This window comes from Ceratotherium simum, chromosome 5 (assembly GCF_057802395.1).
Source record: "Ceratotherium simum simum isolate JZ-2026a chromosome 5, ASM5780239v1, whole genome shotgun sequence".
NCBI lineage: Eukaryota > Metazoa > Chordata > Mammalia > Perissodactyla > Rhinocerotidae > Ceratotherium > Ceratotherium simum.
The window spans coordinates 4,048,746-4,071,036 of NC_141904.1; the positions used below are offsets into that span (position 1 = coordinate 4,048,746).

General features: G+C 44.8%; 1 protein-coding gene across 11 annotated transcripts in view; it reads right to left on the reverse strand.

The window, feature by feature from the left end:
• MED12L (mediator complex subunit 12L) overlaps positions 1 to 22,291 on the reverse strand; it is a 320,889-nt gene that overhangs the window by 261,163 nt on the left and 37,435 nt on the right. For 9 of the 11 annotated variants that reach the window (XM_087430389.1, XM_087430388.1, XM_087430386.1 and 6 more), the window contains exons 4-6: positions 19,809 to 20,000; positions 18,393 to 18,425; positions 15,144 to 15,303 (exon numbers count right to left, since the gene is read on the reverse strand). In XM_087430389.1, coding sequence (XP_087286515.1) covers positions 15,144 to 15,303; positions 18,393 to 18,425; positions 19,809 to 20,000 — 385 coding nt within the window. The remainder of the gene's footprint in view (positions 1 to 15,143; positions 15,304 to 18,392; positions 18,426 to 19,808; positions 20,001 to 22,291) is intronic. The other 2 variants (XM_087430382.1, XM_087430387.1) reach the window with 1 other exon arrangement.

The following is a 22,291-nucleotide window of genomic DNA, read 5'->3' on the forward strand; positions in this document are numbered from 1 at the left end:
TTATGGAGACACCGTTTATGCTTTAAAATTCTCCTCTAACACAGAATCACCTGTAGAACATGGGTGTTTAGAGGCCAATACCGAATATCCGCTCTTGTCTGGAAGAACAATTGTACTACGTTATGTCTAACCGGCCTGTTCTCCTGGTTCCCCTTCCAGAGCAAGGACAGTAGGTACTCTCACCCGGGGATCACGGTGACAGCTCGAGATACACTAAAAACCGTGGGTGTTTAGCATCAAACATGAAATGCCCACTCTGGGCCGAAGCCCTCCTGGGTCTGGGGCTGGAGGGTGAGAAGGCCCCTACCTGAGGGGACTCATCCCCGAGGTGCGGGGCACGGGTATCGACAGCCGTGAGGGAAGTGCTCTGATGTGCCCTGGGAGGCAGGAGAGGCAGCAGGGGGCCGCTTCAGCCAAGTCTTGAGGAAAGGTACAAACACTCGTGGAACATTCCAGGAATGCAGACAGCAGGAAGGCAGAGGGAGAAAGGGTCTCTGGTGAGGCCACGTAGGTGGCCCAGGCCAGAGGTCCTCAAACGCTAGTGTATAAAATGACCACCAGAGGGCGCCAGTTAAACACCGATTTAGCTCCGACTCCAAGAGATTTCCCCCTAAGCTGGAGCCGGGCCCAGAAACGTGCATGTACAACCAGCAGCCCAGATGACTCTGGGCCAAGCAGTGACAAGCTACGGCGTTAGGTCTTTTATCACAAATGAGTAAAAGCCACTGAAGGATTGTAAGCAAAGCACTGACAAAATCAGATATGTAAACAAAACTCGCAGGAAGTTGTAGGGCTGCATAGTCCAGGGGGATGTGACCGAGGAGGGGACACAAGAGACGCAGACAGAAGAGTAACCAGCCTGGTTCTGGGGAGAAGGAAGGGGGGCAGGCGGCTTCCAGGGTTCTCAGCGGGGGCTGAGCATCTCGGGCCATCGACTGAGACTGGAGAGCAAGCAAGGGGGGAAGGGCTGAGTTCAGCTGGTTTGCTTGTTTTCATTAAAGCTTTTATTTGAGATCATTGTGGATTCACATGCAATTGTAAGAAATAATACCGAGACATCCCATGTACCCTTCACCTCCTCTTCCCAAATGTGAGCATCTGGAAAACCAGAGCACGTATCACAGCCAGGACCTCGACCGGTCTTACTCAGGTTTGCCAGACCCGAGTTCAGTTTTGAACACTTGAACTTGAGGTGTCGGAGACACTGCTGGGGAAATGCATCCAGGGGCAGGTGGACACACAGGTGTGACACTGTGGGTCAGGGACCATCACACGTAGGTGCGATGCCTCAAAGACTGTGACTGTGACAACAGACGGGACACGCAGCCCAGGGTGGGCAGGTTTACTCTGCAGAGTAAGAACGCTGGCTGCGCACTCACTGGGCACCCGGCCCTCTTGTTAACTCGCTGGGTGGTGGGAACAGCACAGCTTCTGGAGTCCCGGCTCCAACCACTTGCCAGCTCTGGGGTCTTGGGCAAGACACCAGCCTCCGGGTGCCTCAGGTACTTGTCTGTAAAACAGGGCTGATTGGTGCACTCTGCCTGTAGGGTTCTTTTGAGAATTAAGGCAACTATAACATGCTTTAGAACCGTGATGTGAGCCCAGGAGAAAGAAAACTTAATGATTCACAGCCGGGCAGACAGGAGCCCCCAGACAGGAAGGAAGTAGCCTCAGGTGACAGAAGGATCTCGCTGGCCGAGACAGGAAGACAGGTTAGCACTGGCTGCTGCACTAAGTGTCCACAGGTGTCGTCAGGGTGGGCGTGAGCAGGTAGCTAAGGGACACTGTCCTCCCTGAAGCTCTAGGGAAGGGTGGGGGGCAGGGGTGGAAGTCTGGAGGGAGAGGGAAGGTCTGACCAGCCGCTGTGAGCAGAGGGCATCTGCCCAAGGGGTGACCGGTAGAGGGAAGGACGGAGGGACGCCCCAAAGGACATGGGCCGGTACATGGCCACGCAGAAATAACCGTGCCGTCGTGTGACAGACCGTCGACACTCAAGGACTGCAGCGTCAAGAGACCGGAGTGGCCAACCGGGGAAACGGGGCCCAAGCCTCCAGTAGGGAAGGAACAGGAGGAAGAGGGGCTGTGGGGCCGGTGGGGGCAAGAGAGACGGGTCCGAGGCGGCGAGGAGGCTCCAAACCTCCGCCGCCTCCTCCAGATGCCTGCAGGACCTGACACCTGGGGGGACCACACGAGACGCTCCGCTTGGCGGGCAGGTGTCCAGGTCTGTTTTCCCGTCTGATGCAGACCATGCTAACTGCATTTAGGGTTTTCTCCAGCTGCCCTTTCTCCCTATCAGCCCCACACACGCATCTGAAGCCAAGGCTCTTGGCAACCACAGGATCCAATTTTAGCCCCTAGAACAAGAATTTCTTACTCAACACGTCAATCACACCACCAGCTTCTGGGCCCAACGAGAGCTTCGGGGGTATCCTCCCGGCAGAGGGGCACGCCTCGAACATCCGCCACAAGAGGCCGGACTCGTCTCAGGCGTGGGGTGGCTGTTTGAAATTACTGTTCTAAGTACCAGATGGTGAGTTTCTCAGATCTTTTCAGATTTCTGTATATACCTGAGTGAGTAAGGGGCCTTGGCCATGGTGAGATGTTCCTATCACAGAATAACAGGGACATTATTTTTACAAATATTAAACTGATGCATTTAATTAACCCCTTAGGACAGGTCCCCACAACCTCCCACACCTGAGACCAGGCCGCAGGCTTACTGCCCCAGGAGAGGAGAGCTGCAGCAAGACAACAGACTTGACGAGGAGCCCACACCTCGCCTCCCCGTGCAGAGAACGCGTGCACACGGAGAGCCTCATGGGTGGAGGGAGGGCCCCCCTGAGGATCTGGGTGGAAGGCGGAGAATCGGAGGAGCAGCAGCTGTGAAAGACATTCGCTCCCAGCCCCTGTGGAGGCTCAACGCTCCTTAAATAATCATGTCGGACACTTGAGTACCCTCCCTCCTCCTCCAGCTTCTGCCACAGAGGAAGAGGGAGAAAGCCCCAGTCATGTGCAAAGCAAAAACAAACTACATTTTCTCTGTACACTTTGCATTGGAGTTGAGTCCACGGTCAGCTGTGCCTGAGTCAAGTTTCTGCAGTGAAAGCAGCACCGTGTTTACCACCCAGGTCCTAAATGCTGCTGCTGAGCAGTCTGCACTTTGGAACAAGCTTTCAATAGGTGGGAGTCGTTTGTTCCTTAGGACACGAACACCAGAGACGTCATACTGCCAAACAAGCATGTCAAGGGACCGGAGGCCAGAAGGCTCTGAAACACACAATGCCTGCACATTACGCAGACCAAGCGGACCACCCCATCAGCCTCTCCTCCATCCAGAACTCACCGGTTTAACTGTTCTGGAGACCAGAGCCCGACGCATGATGGATTCATTTAACTAAACCTGCTCACTTCAGCTGTGTTACTCCACAAAGACATTCCATCTGATCACTTACTGACTCTTCACTTAACACGTTTCCTACCCTGTCATATACTCCACGTAGTCCTGACTCCAAAACAGCGGTGAGCTGGAACAAGTTTTAGAGCGACTTTATTCCAGGGATTTCATTTGGAAGATTATATGCACTTGTCTGAAAATGACTTTGAAACGTAAAGGCTGTCTTAAGCTAAGACATACTTGAAGTATGTCTTTGTTAATTAAAAAAAAGGCTTTCTACTCATCATGGAATTAACATTCCAGCGGCAACGGCAAAAGAAAAGACGCAGCTTTTCTAAGTCATTAAAAAGTTAGTAGCTTACAGCCCTTTAACAGAACACGGCCACTACAGAAACAGTATGGAGAAGGCACCAATTTTCTTAAAGAAACATAAAAACATACATTAAAGGTATACATAAAAATATATTTCGGGGCTGGCCCGGTGGCATAGTGGTTAAATTCACGTGCTCCACTTTGGCGGCCTGGGGTTCACAGGTTCAAATCCCGGGAGCAAACTGATGCACCGCTCATCAAGCCATGCTGTGGCGGCCTCCCACATACAAAATGGAGGAAGATGGGCACAGACGTTAGCTTAGGGCCAGTCTTCCTCACCAAAAAAAAAAAAATATATATATATATATATATACACACATATATATATATATATACACACGTGTATATATATATATAATATATATATATACGTATATATATACACACATGTCAGAAAATACACAAGAAACTGGTAACAATTCCTTCTGAAGTGTGAAGAGAGGGTCTGGGAGACGGAAGAGGAAGGACAGCGAGGCAAGACTTCACGATCCCTTTTGAATATTTTGTGTTTTGGACCATGGATATATTACCTATTTAAAAAAATTTAAGTCACACAAGAAGCTGTCTTTTCTTAAAATTTCTCCTGTTTATGTTCTAAGCAATAGGTCCACAAGATGCACAATAGAAACTCGTGAAACACTCCATTTTTGAAGCACCCCAACAGCACTCCTCCGGCCCAGCCTCGCAGTCGCCCCTCATTTGATCTGAGCAGCTTGGAAGTTCTGTCAAGCAAACAGGACCCAGGATGGAATTCCCAGTCCTCCCACCTTCCACAGATCTTCTCACTGAATCTGTAAACTGGAGATACCCTGGCACCTCAGAAGGATTTCATGAGGACTCCCCCAGACGACAAGATGTAAAACCCGTCTATAAACCACAAAAACTTCTAACAGATTTTTTTGTTTATAATATGTTCCAAGTGTAGACGTACATGTATGTACCAACAGCCATGAAGAGTAAAAAACTACAATATTAACTAAATTGGGATTCTGATTAGCATTTTATCATAGAAGATGATTAATTCAGGCAAGAGTCAACATTAAAACTGACTAGAAAACAGAGAAATTGGTGAGTGGCAATGGGTTCTTAACAAAAAATTCAAGACTAGGTAACTCTCCCAAACCAACAAGACCAGAAGAAACGATGGTAGTAAAGTCGGGACACGTGACAAAACTATAAACCTAACTCATTCGCTCTCAGTTTGCCAGGGAGGAAGATAATTAACTAATTTAAGACCAAGAAATACTTTTTAAGATACAAAAAATTTTCCCAATGTTTAGGGAATTGTTTAAGGCCCAGTTCACACTTTACTCCTTCAGAAAACCTTCCTTAATTTCTCCAGTCTCCCCAACATTTCCTGTATGATTCCATGAAATTGTGTACCGACTACTACTCTGTGTTAGGTGTGCATCTTATTTCCACAAAAACTGGTAGCCCCTTGAAGGCAAATAGCACAGCCCCCATTGGCTAAAATTCTTCACAGCACTTACCCCAATGCATAGAATCTTAATAAACCTTTTTTTAACTAAATCGTTCCTTATTCAAGTGAAATAAGAAGTTCTTTGAATGCATTTCTCTAAGAAATTCAAAACAATCATGAGCAGACATTACCTTTGATATCATCAAAAATTTAACTGATCATAAACACATACACACACACACACACACACACACACACACACCCGACAACCACCACCACTACCACACACCAGCATTCTAACATGGAACAGGCTATAACATGTTCACTTGGGAAAGCTGAAATATGTTTCCAGAGGGCAACAACAAGGGATGCAGAGTTACACTGCAGTATATTACACTTGATTAGAACTTTTTAGGGGCCAGCCCCGTGGCTTAGCAGTTAAGTGCGCATGCTCTGCGACTGGCGGCCCGGGGTTCCGATCCCGGGCACGCACCAACGCACCGCTTCTCCAGCCACGCTGAGGCCGCGTCTCACATACAGCAACTAGAAGGATGTGCAGCTATGACATAACAACTATCCACTGGGGCTTTGGGGAAAAAAAGGAGGAGGATTGGCAATAGATGTTATTAGCTCAGAGCCGGTCTTCCTCAGCAAAAAGAGGAGGATTGGCACGGATGTTAGCTCAGGGCTGATCTTCCTCCCCGCCCCACCACCCCCAAAAAAAGAACTTTTTAAAGTTTCTGTAAATCAAGAAAGTACAACGGCGGTTGCCAAGGGTTGGGGGGAGGAGAAAAGGAAAGTTTACTTGATGAGTAGAGTTTCAGTTTCACAACATGAAAGAGTTCTAGAGATCTGTCGCACAACAACGTGCATACAGTTAACACTGTACAAGTAAAATGATTCAGAATAAATATTATGCATTTTTTACAAAATTTTTTTAAAGTCTCTGTAAATAAGGAAATTTTACATATTCAATTAACCGAACAGCTACACACCTGGAAAAATATTTTAAGTCTTCCAATTTTTGTTAAGGTTCCAAGAAGCAAGTACTTGGTTTAGTGAAAAGTAAGCTCTTGTAATATTATCTAAGAATAACTAAAATTGTACGGCATTCCCTGAATTTCCTTCAAATCTTCTTCATAAAACACATCTTTACAGCAAGGTATCTTCCAGAAAAGGATCAACAACAACAAAAGTAGAACGAAATAATTTGGGACTGAGATGAGGTTCAGCTAACTCTCGTCTGTACAAAGTCACACTTCACACGTCTAGAGTCCTACAGTTCCACACAACTTCTCGTGAAAACAGCAGCCCACTGCCCACAAACCCTCATTTCCCATTCCCCAAAAGCAATACTTGCAACTCTTTCATCCATTGTGTTTCTTTTGTTTACCTCTGTATCTCTAAATAACATACTTATGATTTTAAACATTATCTATTGGCTTCCCCCTACGGAAGATGATGGAATATTCAGCTCTCTTTCATCTCCCACCAAGACATTCCTTACATATTTCCCATCTTCCCAACATATAGCAGATTTTAATTCTGAAGCTAATATATGTTTGTAGTAGGATAAAACAAGTAGCCATGTTCTTGTTACTAGAAATCATTTGTTCATGTAATAGAAATGAGATAAAATCAAAGAAATTAATAAAAATATCTTTAATGTTAAGTGGAAATATTAGAGATAAATTGGAAATAGGAACATAAACTCCCATATGCACGCATGACACACACACTCAGATATATGTCTCTATCCAAGCATTGACAGGGCCTGGAGGCCTTGACATCCGAGCAGCAGTGAGCACCTTCAGCATCCAGGTCTTACTGTCTAAATACCCTTCCCCACTAGAAAGAATGAGTGTTCCTTAGAGAAATGGCTAATTGCAGATCTGAGGCAGAAAAAGTATAAGATGAGCCTGGGACAACTTTCTGTGCCAAAAAGCAAGGAGGTACTCTAAGACAAACAGTGGCATGTCAAAAGGATACAAAGGAGCTTGAAATGTCTTCCACTGGCCAACTTTGGAACAATCTGAACACTAAAATGAACAAAGAGTATAATTGGTTGTAAAATACTGAATGAATAAAACTCCATGAGCCCATAACAATAACCAAAGATACATTTTTTTAAAAAAAGAAAAACTCATTTATCATCACTAAATGTGCAATTATAACAATTCTCACTCTGAAAATTGATAATCAAAGGAAAATAATTTAGCATTTACTCTGCCTTTTTGGAAAGAATTATGATTTATCACAGCTAATGAGAGAAAGCCTATTTTTACAGAAGAATGCCAACATCTAGCCATTTCCAATGAAATAACAGTTTTCGGCTTGGTTCCTCAATGGATGCTAAAACCTTTAGGTGCAAGATTATTGAGGAATGGGATAGTTGCAGGTGCCCAAGTCCTACTCCACAGGCCGCATTCCTTCTATTGGAGAATGGTTTTTACCAGATAGCCAGAGTTACGTCACCAATTAACACCTACTTTTCATGCCTAAGTAAAGCACGAATTTAAATTATGCTTATACAAGTACTTATGCCCAATCTTCAGGGTTATTTTCATAGAAAGCAAGGCAGGTATCTCTTTTACGACAAATGAGATACAAGGAACATGTGAAAATGTGGAGGCAATCTTGACTTGAAACTAAAAGCTTGTCCCTGGAATCAAAAGAGTATGCAATGTCTTCAAGGACCCGAAGTGAAAGTAAGCTGGTTGGCTTAGATAAGAAACCAGACTGTCAATTATGTGTTGAGCAGGGTTTATTTTTGCAGTCGAAGTGGCTCAGAGAATATGTCACAAATTAATTACCCACGGTGCAAGAAGGGTAGCTGTTTCTTCTTTGCATTTTTGGAGTGATAAAGATAGTGGTTCCAAGAGTATAGTCAACCAAGAAAAGCCTCTCATCCAATGCAAACCCCCCAAGCCAACAAAACTTCGGGGGTACAGAGGAAGCAACTGGGGGTACACAGACCCGTTCCCTGGGCAGTTGAACCACAAAGCATTTTAGGCTTCTTCTAATCTATCTGTTGCTCCAAAAAAGACCTCCTGCCCGTGACACGTCTCGTCACTTTTCACCATATTGAGCACCCAGCAGTCCCCAGCCAGAATTAGAGCTGCTCATCTTGCAAGCAATTTCATCTTTCTCTCGTTTCTACGGCACCCTGGACTTTGCTATGCTCTGCCTGCTCCCAGGCACCTCTGAGAACAAGAGTTCTGACTCCTCCAATGCTGCCCATAGCCCCCAGTCCTGCAGCCTGCTCCCTGCCGGCATCTTTCTCCCTGGCCATGCTTCTTGCTTCCAGGGGCCCAGACCCACACATGCACATCTCCCCAGCAGCCACTGTGACACAGCGGGGAGGAAAGCGCAAACCCCTTCTCGTGGGTCCAGCTCCATCTGTGCCAACAAGTTTAACTTCTGAGGCTCTGGTCCCTCACACACAAAACGGAATAGTAAAACCTACACTGCAAGCTTGTTATAATGATTACAGATAACGTCTGTCAAGTCCCAGCACAATGCACAAAATAGTTAATAAATGCTGGCTACTAATAACAGAAGTCCTAGAGCAGTTGTCGCACATTATTAATAGGCTCCATTTACTGGCCATGTACCGTGTACCAGACACTGTCCTAAACACTTGAGAAGTATTGACTTATTTCACCCTTAGAAGGTACTGTCAATTATCCCCATTTTACAGATAAGACGGAGAGGGAGTGTTATAACAACAATAACAGCACTAGGTAGCCCTTCCGTGGCTCCCCATCGTCCACCAGACAGACTCATGAATCCCACTCCAGCAAACAAGCCCCCTCACAGTCTTTCATCGCTGCCCCGCCGGGAACGGATGAACAGATGAAACAAGTCCCAGCAGGTCCACAACAGGCCACACTCTCTGATGACCCCACTGCTCTGCAGACATCATCCTTCTACCGGAAATGCCCTCCCCGCACAACACCCCCAACTCTGCCCTCCTGCGACACGTCTCTTCTTTCAAAAGCGTACTCAAACGTCGCTTCCTCTGTGGACCTCCCGGGCTCCCCAAGTTCCTCGGGGCTCCCTCCGCATTCAATTCATTTCACTATTAGCACTTCTGTCCTTCTCGAGTCTGTGGATTGTCCGCAACTGTGAATACCTAGAGGGCAATGGCTGCATTCTCCCTCCCTCTGTCCCCGCTGACCAGCAGCGTCCAGCACAGGCTTCAGGGCCCAGTTTGGACACATGCTGAGGGCTTTGTGCACCCACCTGCACATCAGTGTCCTCACGTGTGAAATGGGCATGAAGCATCCCTCTGAGCACCTGAATAACAGATCAGACCATGGGCAGACTACACACAGAACCTAGCAAACGTTCCCTAAGAAACGGGGAACACGGTGTCACAGCACTCACAGTGATCCCAGGAGACCTGGTGAGCGATTGACTGTTCCCACACAGGCCAACAGGGCATATGGCCTTGGAGTCAAAAAGCAAAGGGACAAAGGGGGCCGCCCCGGTGGCGCAGTGGTTAAGTTCTCACGCTCCGCTGCGGCAGCCCGGGGTTCTCGAGTTCAGATCCCAGGTGCGCACCAACACACCGCTTGTCAAGCGGTGTCCCATATAAAGTAAAGGAGGGTGGGCATGGATGTTAGCCCAGGGCCGATCTTCCTCAGCAAAAAGAGGAAGATTGGCATCAGATTTTAGCACAGGGCTGATCTTCCTCACAAAAAACAAAACAAACCAAAACAAGCAAAGGGATGAGGGATCCCCAAGGCTGAGAACTCCCTCAGGTGACCGAGATCATTTTCTCAGCCGTGTCAGGAGCTGATTGAATCTGGGAGCGTAGGGGCACCCATTCCCGCTCGCAGTGAGGGCATCCCTAATTGCTCAAGACATGCTGTCACAGAGACAGCAGGAGTGGCAGTCAACACCAAAGTTATGATCAGCTGTCCTCACAGGGCCAATTCCTACAAATAAGTGTACGAAGTTCTGGGTCATTTACTACAGAGTCATATTTCCTCATTTGTTCAAAGACCTTCTCGAATTATATAATTCTGTGTAAGTTTTACTTTTTAGGTATTAGCTAGCCCATTTTAAATGCTTTTCTCTGGTGAGCTCAAATCATTCAAGACAGCTAAACATTCTTGTTTTAAAAACAAAACTTCATTCAACTCTAAAAACTCTGAACCCACAAGTACGTATTGTTATGCCTGGTGCCCTGTCCCTCGAGCCTGCAACACTCACCTGTTTGATGGCAGTTTCTAAGCAGCACGTCCACCTATAACCTCTTCTTCTCTTTTTAGGTCTCATAAGGACTAAGAATTATAACCTCTTCCTCCAAGCTTCCCTAATTCACCTCTACTTAAAAATTTCTGCCCTGATGTTAGGACTTGTCCAAATCAAGTATTTCTTTACCCCCCTCGAAATTACACGTGACACCTCACCCACAGACCCAAGGCCCCCTCACTCCTCTCACTTTGGGGTACACACTGTAGAGGGTATGTCTCTGCCTACCGCAAGCTCCCCAGGGCAGCAACCTATTAAATCTACATTTTAGATCCGTAACTCTGCATAATGACGGTGAGGACCTCCGTGTTGTTCCGTTTAAAGAATTTACACAGCGGGCCTGCTCCTTTGTTGCTGGTAGCCCACTTAACTTTAGGAAAAACTCTCTTGGATAAAATCAAACAGCAGTGCTTTATAGCTCTGTTCCAACGCTGAATGTGGGAACTGAAAATAAAACATATGTTTCCATTACAAAGGAATAAAGGCCATTTCTACTGAAAACAGTTTACAGATCCTAAGAACAATCATCAAGACGACAGAAGCCATAAAACCAAAGAAAAGGGTGACACTCGATAGTCAATCTTGCCCCAAATGTGCTGGATGACTCTGCTCACTGTCAAAGCAAGAACACAGAACCTATTACTGCAAGTGAATCTTCTGAAGTGTATGCAATTGAATCCAATTCCACACATATATATGTATGTACTTGCTTGGCTGTATAGCTGGCTTGGAGTGTGAGACTCGCTACATTACGGCTATGTCTACACGGTCAGACGCACTGTATAATTTGCTTCAAGAAGCTGAAGAAAGTGCTGGAGACTCAGCAGAGAGCGAGAGGCGTCAGATGTGACAAGGTGATTGTGAACCAAGATCAGAGATGGGAAACCACGTGCTCTTTTCACACAGTACAAATAGTATGCTACATCTGCATTTTAAAAACACACACAAGAATTTAGAAAGAGGAATTGCATATTTACATAGTTAAGTTACCTATTAATGACAAAGGGTAAAATAGTAACCTAGCAGTGGGAAAGTCCAGTGGGCACCACCATCCCCCAAGATCAAAGTCGTCACCAGCAGAGCCGGGACAATGTGCCACGACGTCTGCCACACCCTCGGCGTGGCTTCCACGGTCTTCCCACCCTGAGTCTAATCACGAGGAACCGGACAAAAGCAAATCCAGGGACCATTTACACAATAACCGGTCTGTCCTTCAAAAACTTCAAGGTCAAGAAGAAGAAAGGCTGACGCACTATTCCAGATTAAAAAAGACTCAAAAGAGATGACAATTAGAGGCAATAGGACTGTGGATTGTATCAGGGTTGAGCAGACTGGTGTCTGGAGAGACCAAGGACGTTGCTGTGGCTCACCCAGCCGCCGAGTGCCAGAGTTCTTTCCAAGAGGCCAGACCTGAGGGGTTAGAGGTGAACTCCTAGAGCTCATGCATTTTTTCAATATTTTTATTTTCAGCCTTAAGCATGTCTTAGGTAAAGCTTTTCTACTCTACCATGAGAGACTGTAAGGGAGGCTCCTGACCTCCGTGGATTTAACATTCACACTTTTCAATATACACGAATAATCATCAAGACCTACGACCTGTAACAAACTGAGTCTGTAAATAAACTGAGTCAAAAAACAGACTCACGTGTGTTATGTGGCTCATGAAAGAAAACACAGGCAGTGGACGAATCTAATCGGTTGTGGGTGTCTGAATAACAGAAATGTTAGCTTTGAAGGGTAGCAGATAACCCCCCAAAACCAACTGGCTACACCAGTAAGGAAGTTAATGGTAAAGTAATAAATCCAGCAGGAAGTCCATGATGTTCTTTAACCAGAAATGGGAGCCAGGCTTCCCTCCACTCGGTAGAGGAAATCACATGATGGTCCTGGTGATACACTCACATCTGGGATTCCTAAAAACTTGACACGTCCCTTGCAAATGACGAGGGTCTATCAGACTTTTATTTGTCCTAAAATTGCCATACGTTTCATTTAGCAGAATCATTCCCACATGATCACCAGTTTTTGCCTTTTTGTGACAGTTAAAATCAGATTAAACTGAATATCAAGGAAAACACTGACAGGAACAAATTCCACAAAAACACAAAGAGAATCTAAGGAATGGAGGAGTCGTCTCTCCATGACAGCTGGGGATGTGGGAAGTTTCAAGGATTATGAATGGGGCAAATTAAAAAAAAAAAATACACACACACAAATGCTTCAGGCCTAATTATTCATTTCTTCATCTTAAAAATTACTGAGCACCTTCTGTATGCCAGGCACTGTCCCAGGAGATCCAGCTCTGAACACACCTGACACAGTTCCTCGTGGAGAAACGTCACAGTTGGGAGTGGGTGGGGACAGGGGTCAGGAAGTTAATGGAAAATAACATGAGGTGGCAGTAAGAGCTATGAAGAAAAATAAAGACAAGATGGAGTGGCGGGGGATGACATTTTGGCTGAGTGGTCTGAGAAGCGTCCTCTGGGAGGTGCCATGGGAGTTGGGACGGCAGGGGGGAGGGAGCCGGCCACGTGGGCATCTGTGGGTGGGAGGAGAGGTACCCCCAGATCAAGGCCCTGAGGTCACCAGGCGCATGCAGGCTTCGGGGACACGTCCAAGTGAGACGGGCACGTGAGGATTCTGAGCACAGGCGAGTGGCACGACTTATGTTCCAGCTACAAAGTAGAAAGTGTTCGTTTGTGGAGCGGGCACAGGAACAGGGCGGGCCCGCGGGCCCTGCGCTGGACGGCGCCGGCAGGGCAGCGGGGCAGGTGTGCAGGCTGAGCAGCAGCCGCGGCGGGGGGACGACGCCGTCAGACACTGAAAGGGAAGCTGACACGACTGCTGAGGGACCGCAGGTGGGGTCTTGAGAGAGACAGAGACGCCCAGAATGACACTGTGGCTCTTACCCTTATCCACCCAGCGACCACACAGAGCATTCACCAAGGAGAAGCCTGAGGAGGAGCAAGATGAGGGGCGGCGAGGCATCAAGACGGACGTGACACACGTGAGGCCTCAGGCGCCTGTCAGTCATCAGAGCAGGGGCGGCTGCTCAGCAGGCCGACGCCCGGCTCTGGGGGACGTGTTCATAGTGCAGTCGATGCGTATAAACAGTAACCAGAACTGCAGATACATGTTTGTGTGTGCATGTGTGTTGTCTGCGTATATAGACGCATATATGTGTGTATACACACACACACACACACACAAAGAAACTTCAGGAAGGAAAACATGGGGCAGAAAGGAGAAGAGACATTTGCACGTTGTAATGTATCTACTCTGGCACTATTTGAACATTTTGCGATAAGAATGTATTACTTTAGTAATAAAAAGGGCATTTCTTTTGTTTCCCCCAATAAAATAACCAACTGATGAAAAAAATTAAACTGAGAGAAGTACAGAGTTAAGAAAAGACTGCTGTGAAAACAACACTCAGGGACAACCATCACTAACTTTTGGATTATTTCCTCCCAGTTTTTTTCCTAGATGTTTCGCAGTATCTACACACAATGCAGTTTGTTTTTTCAGTACAGCTCATTTTTGTCTGTCCATGTTAACACACACGGGATGCCGCTGGACTCAGAGGTGGCAGCAACAGAATTCGACCGCATTTTGTTTTGTTCTGTTTGAATGGAAGTCTTCCTGCTCTTAGGGTGGGCTCCCCTCAGGCCCCGACCCCCTCATCTAGGACGCTGCCATCTGTGGACACTGGCACTTTCCGGCCCTGCTCCTCAGGGCTTTGTAGCTGGGGTCTCCCTCATAAAAGCATAAGCATGTTTCCATTGCATAAGGAGTTGTTTGTAAACCCAGTTTTCACACGGCATCTTTACGTCTCACTGTCTGTGCACGTTCCTAATGCAGCTCAAACCTCTCCTAAAGCCTGTTTCAGCGTCACCTGAAGGAGTCACTGTCTAGTCACCAAAAGAAGCAAGACTCTGACTAAACAGTTTCCCTTCAGCTCACTCAAGGATATCTACCATGGGCCCCCGTGTGCGTGCGTGCATGTGGGGGCAGCGGGGGATGAGAAAGACAAAATTTTTAAAGATAATTTCAGACAGCAAAAAGCACTGTGACTAAATTCACAACACAAGAGAAGGTAACTGGGAGGCAGGGGAGAAGGAGGAGGATGCTCTGTAGCTGGGTAGCCAGAGAAACCTCCTGGGGAAGTGACAGGAGCAAAGCCCAGTGAAGAGAAGGAGGCAAATATCCAGAGAGGAGCCTCGGTAGGAAGAGGGTGCAAATCACGGGTGGCCCTGATAGCCACCAGAAAGAATCTGCATCTTTATTCTAACTGTAATAAGAACCTACTGGAAAGTTATAAAGAGGGACACGACGGGATCTGATGCAGGCTGAGCGATCAGTGTGCCAGCTTGGGAGAGACTGGACTGTAGGAGCAGACACCAGTCAGGAGGCTGCAGTGTACCCAGCCAGGGGACAATGAGGCTTGACCCAGCATTTCCGTGACTGCAGTGGTGAACAGTGTCCAGATGGGGACATATCTGGAGGACTTGCTGATGGAGGCGGGATTCTGGGATGGGTGAGCAGGACCAGCTCTCACCTCCACACCGTGAGTGGCTTTTAGGCTCCCCATGGACCTTCCCAGTACTCCCCTCGTGGGGCTGTATAGAGGGTGCAGCAGCAATTACATGCAGGATCAATAATGAAATGTAAAATGTACCGTACCAACTCACTTACCCAGATTGGGATCAGTAGCCTGGCGTTTCTTAATTTTAGCTTCAGAAATAGCAGAATAATAGGCACAAGTCATCTTGATCAGCCACGTTGCTCGAACCATTGGCACTGAATATTTAGCTAAATATGCAAAAACATCTTCTTTTTTACTAAGGATGGGAACCTAAAAAGAAGTAACATATTTAGAATAGTCACATATTACGTTCATTGCTAGGCAAACCTAAAGAAAGGGGAAGCAAGAGAAAGAGACTTAAGTTCCTGCTGGCTATAAGCAAGTGTATCCTTGGTGGATTTTCAAACAGTACATGCAGTTAAAACAAGAAAAGAAAAGAAAAAAGAAACATTTTAAGCAAATTTTCATTAAGAAAAAAAGAATCAAAACTATGTTCAGCACATTGGCAACATAATTTCATCAGTTGTGCTTTATTTACAAAAGCAAATTATATTCAGTTTTTCAGATGCTGAAAGCTACTCAGGGTATCAACAAAATATGGGAAATAATTTCATGACAGTCCTCCCAGGAGTTCATGTCAAAACTGGAAGGAACAGATCAAGTGAAAAACTGGCCCCCCTCTACATTTCATCAAAGAACACTTTTTGTATAAAAGCTTTCCAACTGTGACCTTCCATAAGATTAACAATTTCCAGAAATCTTCTAAAAGTGCCTTTAGCCCAAAATTTAAGAGAGAGGCTAAAATGACGGATCGGTGAATCTGCCTAATAAACACTGAGCTAGAAATAGCTGGGTAATTAATTCACTGGTTGCCAGTCAGCACTCGAGGCAGTTAATTATTTCTTCCAGACCACAAAGGTACTACCGAGCAAATTAGCATCCCAGCGTACCACTGAATGGTTTGAAAGAGTTAATCCACTCTTCGAATTCCTCGTAAATATCCTGGGAATAGCCCACTCATCTATATATAATCTATTCAAGTACGAACGTAGAGCAAAACAGTGGACACCGAGTCCGCTGGCTGTGATGCAGCAGGGCAGGAACAGAGAGACGACGGGCGGGCGCACCCCCCCAGCAGATGAGACCTCCGTGCTTCAGCCCCGGCCCAGCCTGTTTGGGTAAACCCATCACCCCAGGCTCTTCCTTTAGGAATGTGATAGTACCAACCCTGTCTACCTCACAGGGTGGTTAGAAGGGTAAAGCAGAAGAAGTACATATAGCAAAATTATAACAACTTTTATTTTGTTGCCAGTTCCAAAGACATCTCCATGCCAGCCAAAGTGTTTCCACGCCATGAGTGACCTTCTCCTAAGACGACCCTGGACACCACAGCCACGGACATCTACGGCCCTGGTCTCTCCGCCCCACACCCCTGCTCGGTTTTGCGTCTGTAATCAAGGCTTCAAACCAGCTAACTGATTCCTATAGCACGGCATTGCTCTCTTAGCGAGCCAAATCCTTGTTCAGAGGTGGATTTTTTGCATCACACATATGTTTGACTATTTGACTATTCACACACTGGGTACAAGTGTGATCCTAGAAGTAAAAGATAAGCATTTTTTGTACATGGCCCTTTAAAACGAGTGATTTCACCTGGTCCTTACCAAAGCAACATCAAGCAGCTCCACTGCTGAAGGAGAAGCGGCCGGGTTGTACAGTGAGATGCAGTGCGTCCATACGCTGTATTTTATGGGCAACGTAACAGACTTTTGATCATGTGCAGTTCCCGCCCTGGGTGCTGACCTTACAACACGACCCCCACGACAGAGGCAACCACCCTGCACAGACATAAACCCAAAGGGACACAAGAGTCACGCAGGCCACGCTGTATGGCTCCCTCTCTGCAGACCACAGTGACGTGCCTTACGAAAATTTCCTGAAAACCGCGCTCACAACGCGCACCTCTCACGGAGCACAAGGCTCTGGGTTCACTGACTGCCCTTTAACCCAGGGACAAGACAAGCATAGGCTCAAATATTCAGTTCAGGGCCTGAGCTGCTGCTTTTCACTGAAACAGGTTGTGTGATATCGTGGAGGTAACTCTTGGCTGTCGAGGTCAGACAGACCACAAGATTGTAAGATCAAGGCCCAAAAAACAGGCAAATGCAACAAGTAAAGTCAGCCTCTCCAAAGAAACATGACTCACAGGATCTGTTAGAGATGCCTAAAGGATTTGTTCCAAACAGCAGTTGATAGGAGGGAAAAGAAACATTTTGAACACGTGAAATGTTTAGATGGACTAGCAAACAAAACCGAGCCATGGGTCCCACATTAACAGCACACTCCAGCTCACTGCCCCTCTGGGAAGAACCTAAGAGAAATGCTTGGCTCAAATCAAGGACTTCAGAATTCAGAACGTATGTAAAGAAAGTTATTTGATTAAGGAAGAAGGCACGTATTGATGGTTTTGTCAAATGTACAGTTTGGGCTAACTCAGGAAGGAAAATATGTTTACACTGACTGCAATGTGACTTCCTTACAGTGATGGCTTCCATTTTCAGCAAAGAAACCATCTGACTTTAACTTGTAGCTGAAGCTAGGCAATCACTAGGAGCTGTTTGGTTTCTAAATCAAGCTAGGGCTGCATCTAAGTACCAAAAGAAAACTAAGACACCAAAGCATGTGATGGTTTTCCATGCACAAAAGGGCTGCCCTGCATCGCCCTCCCCTTGGATGCACGTCGCCATCAGCATCCTCTGCTCACTACGCAGTGGAGGGGCAAAAGGAAATCCCATAACCACAGCAGTCAAAGTCATCTGAAGTGACCATGGCACACTAGCAAACTGATCAAGAGCTGGAAGGCTACCCCTAGGGGCCAGAAGTCTCCTTTTCCAACTCCAGCCATGACCCTGATGGAGTTAAAAGGCCCTTTACAGTCCATTGTTGACCTCTCTGTGGCTAAATACTTGGAGCGCCATGGGGCTTTATAGTAACAGAAAACCAGGTCCAGAAACCTGATCCATCCCATACAGGAAACTATTTTGAACTCTAGATCAGAGCTGGAAGATGACTCAGGATCTTAGCAGGAAAATGAAAGTCTTCTGCAGTAAGCCATCTCACAAATAAACACCAGAAATTAAAGAAGAAGCATTTGAACTTTCTAGTAGGAAGAACATGCAGAGAACGCAATCTTTTACCCAGCTCTGAACGAGCTTTCACCATCTCAAGATGATACACCGAGGATGAGAGGTGGGGGATGGACTCTTGAAATGACCAAGAAATGAATACTTCCAGGTATAGTCAATGGTTTTATAAAGAAAACATCTTTAACTTTGCAAAGAATTAATGTCAGGGCTTACCTGAGGAACACCTGATTTGGCCAGAGGCAGCTCCTAATAAAGAGAGAAGAACAATGGCTAATACACTGCACCTCCTAAATATAATAAAATATAATTCACCTCCCACCTAAAAGATCAGAGACTACTACTCCTCTAAAGCAAGGACATCAATCCCTTACCAGTATTCACCTTTAGGAAATATCCAAAAAACGTACTCTGAAAGCTTATAAAAAAGGAAAACCTAAAAAGAAAGATGTCGGGCTGACTACAAGGGAGTTGAAGGTACCAACCAACGTGGAGGGTATGAACTGCTGGTAGAAAGCCATCGAATATCAAAAGATGCCCTTTGACTTATACAGCCTTCAGATGTGATCCATAGGCCATAGTGGGCCACATGGTGAACGTTCGCCACTGGAAAAGAGATGCTACACGGTTCAGCCTGTGTGCGACAGAGGCACCACCTGGAAGCAAGAGGTGGTTGTGCTGGCTGTCACGTTCTTCCTAGATGTCAGTTGCTTTAACCACCGAAGTCGGTGAAAGGCAACATAATGCTATGACACTAAGGCAAAATAAAGCCCTGGGAGCTACAGGCACTATTTTCAAAGAGTTGCTTTAAAAAACGAACAAGCAAACACACAAAGGAGCTCTCCTCTAAACTGGGCCTGTACCAAGTTGGTTAATGAAAACTTGTATCAGGAACAGAAGATGGGCACCCCTAAAACTAGAAGGTTTCAGGGGAAATGAGAAAGACCTCGGGGATTATTTGAAAGGTGAGCAAGAAGCCAGAGATCAAGACTAAGAGGGAGGTTTCTAGCTCTCCTCCAAATTTCAAGACATTTTATATTACTTGGACTATAAGAGTGTTGAATCTGTGTGTTTTTCCCCACTTGAGGAAAATGATCAAAGGCAAAGATTTTTTAAACCTTCCCCCACCCCCCCGAAAAGATGAGAGCTATGAATAAACCTGCCCATTTTGTTCTAAAACTTTTTCAAAGAAGGTTTCCAAGCACACACAGAATCACTGTCTCTATTTCACTTGTTAGGAAGGAGACTCAGCTTAAAGCATTTGGAAGGTTACTTTTCAAGACAAAGAAATAACATCAACAAGGATTTCTATATAACACATTTTGGACATCCCGGCCTAAGAAAACTAAAAATGTAATAGAAATAAATGAAGTCTTCTTGCCTGTTTTTGATTTAAAAACCCTGTCTACCTGAAGTCCACATACACTGCTTCCCGTGTGGAAGGTTTAGGACCACAGGCCATCACAAAGGGGAGCACAGCACACGAGCAGTGCACACCTGGGGCAGCGTCCCTAACACGGAGGCGTGCGTTTTGGAAAGAACTGAGGAAAAGAAACATATACTCGAACACTATCTCAAACATGTTCATTTCTATAAGACCATAATTAAAACAATGTAAGAAATACTTAATACCTTTTTTGCCAAAATTGCAAGTGGTTTATTTCCTGCTAAGTCAGAGAACCAGCTATGGATTGCACTCTGGGATCGCGCAGTAACCAGCCAATAATTATCTTTCGCATTAACTTGTGGTTTTTTCTTCCCAGTGTCCTGGAAAGTGTTGAGCTTTAGTTTCTCAGCTAAAATGCTGCTAAAATAAGCTCCAATCTGTGGAAATAAGCAAAAAAAAGAAAAAGTTTAAAGACAATAAGCAGGTGTGTCCATAATGTATATTATTATTTTGTTTTAATTGAAAATCTTCAAACAGCCCATCAGAAAATAAAATGACAATTCAAGTCCTTGAAGCCAGGAGTTGTGATTTCCTATAGTAACATCATGCAAAAACTCCCACAGCACCTTTGTTCCACGATTAACAAGTAGTTCAAGAAAAAAAGAAGAGACTTTGAAAAACCTCTGACATTAATTACACTCTGAATAAATTTCAAGAGAATGGGTGCTGCTTTCCTCTTCAACTGTACTTCTCCTTGTTCACACTACACACCCATTTGGAGAGAATATTTTTCCTGAGAGGTGTTGTGTACAAGAGCAGAAAACCTAGTAATCACACAGTAATCATTCTTGTTCTCATTTCATCTTAATAGCACATATTTTTGGAAAGGAAACTCTGTATTTACACTCAGTGATTTTAAAAAAGAGTCTAGAGAAATTTAATCATTTAAATGGCAAATTACAAAAGGTTCAGTTAAATTAAGTAGTCAGCATTTCTGATTGGGCTGCCAATTTCACGAGTACAAGTGTTTCAGGAGAAAGCCCCTCTTACCTGCTCTGAACGGAGCCAGGTGGCTAAGGGAGCGTCTGTGAATTACTGCAGCGTTTTCACATCAAACAAACAGAAAGGGACAAGAAGGAAGGGGATAAAGTAACATCTAAAAATTAAACGAATCGACAGAAAACCTGCTGGAATTTCCAAGAATCCTATCAAAGCATCACGTTTCATCCCCTGGGAATTCTTTAATAGTATGATGCAAGCAACAATTTCTAATAAATACCTCCAATAAGGTTAGCAGACAGTGGCAACAATGATTAAAATAAACTACCGACCCTGGTGAAGCATAATAAGAATCCCTCCCTTAGTTACTGCTCATGAGTCACTAAACAACTAGTTCATAGGCTGGGACACAGTGTAAGAAATTAGCCAAGTTTATCTACTAGAGTGAAAAGCTGACACAACTTATTCTTAATGTGAATTGGCATTCTTTGATCCTTGTGATCAATGTACAATAAAGTCTGTCTTGGTCTGTTGACATAATATGGTAATAAAAACTAGAGTAATTAGAAAAAAAGAAGTCTGAGCTTTACTTTTTTTTTAAACAAACAACTTCATAATGTGTTTTTGTAAGCAAACGTTTGCAGAATGTCCAAACAGAATAAATTAAATGCAAAAACCAGTTGTTTGAAAACAAGCAGCCAATAGTAGCAAATCGTTTAATTTTAAATCTCTCAATCAATATCTGGTCTTTGCACCAACGGCACAAAACACCTACCTATGTAGATTGTTTCACATTTAAAATGTCTCTTATTTGCAATTATGTATGAGTGTTTTAATCATAATAAACAAAGGTATACAAATTTTTTTTAAAAACTAGTCTGAACAATCTGTTTTACAATTATACTCTCTTCTATGTATTTAATGAGAGCAACAGAACATGGTGAGTGCATGTATGTTTTCCTTCCTAAGAAACCTTGTGAACAACTGTCTACTGTAAACAACGTCAAAATTCTTGAAAAGGTAAGAGAGAAGAAAATGCACATTAGGACTCAAAAAATAAATAAATAAATAAAAGTATGATCATTAATTTCACGGTAACAGCAACATATTCACGTTATTCTGAAATCAGGAAAGAGCCTCCTTCTCAAGCCCCAGTGTCCTCCAGGTTCCCACTGTGATCAGGTTGTGTCTCCAGTGTTCTTTATGAGCACACACGTGGACAAGCATGAACATATTATTTTTCTCTTTCTTATGTGTAAACCTCCTTAGGTACATCTGGCGAATGTCTGAAACTGTCCATATCTGTACACAGAGAGCTTCTTCATTCATTTTACAGACACGTAACAATATACTGTGAGGATGTACCACATTTTATTTAATCACGCCCCTGTTCATGGACATTTGCAGTATGTGTTCCAACCTTTTGCTATTACACATCACGTTAAAATGGATAGGTTTTCCTATTTGTTATTTCATATATGTAAACTAGAGCTTTCAGGCAAATTTCCAGAAATCAGATTGCATGATTCTGTACATTTAACCAGCATCACTAAATTGCCCTACATAAAGTTTATACCAGTTTGCACTCCCTCAGACAAGGTATGAGAGACAAGGTTTAATTTAAAATTTGTTTCCATCCATCCAAAGCTATTTTGAAAATAATTCATTTGATAAGAAAATGGGAAAAAGTTTAGAGGCTACACTACATTTCATATAATTCATATTTATA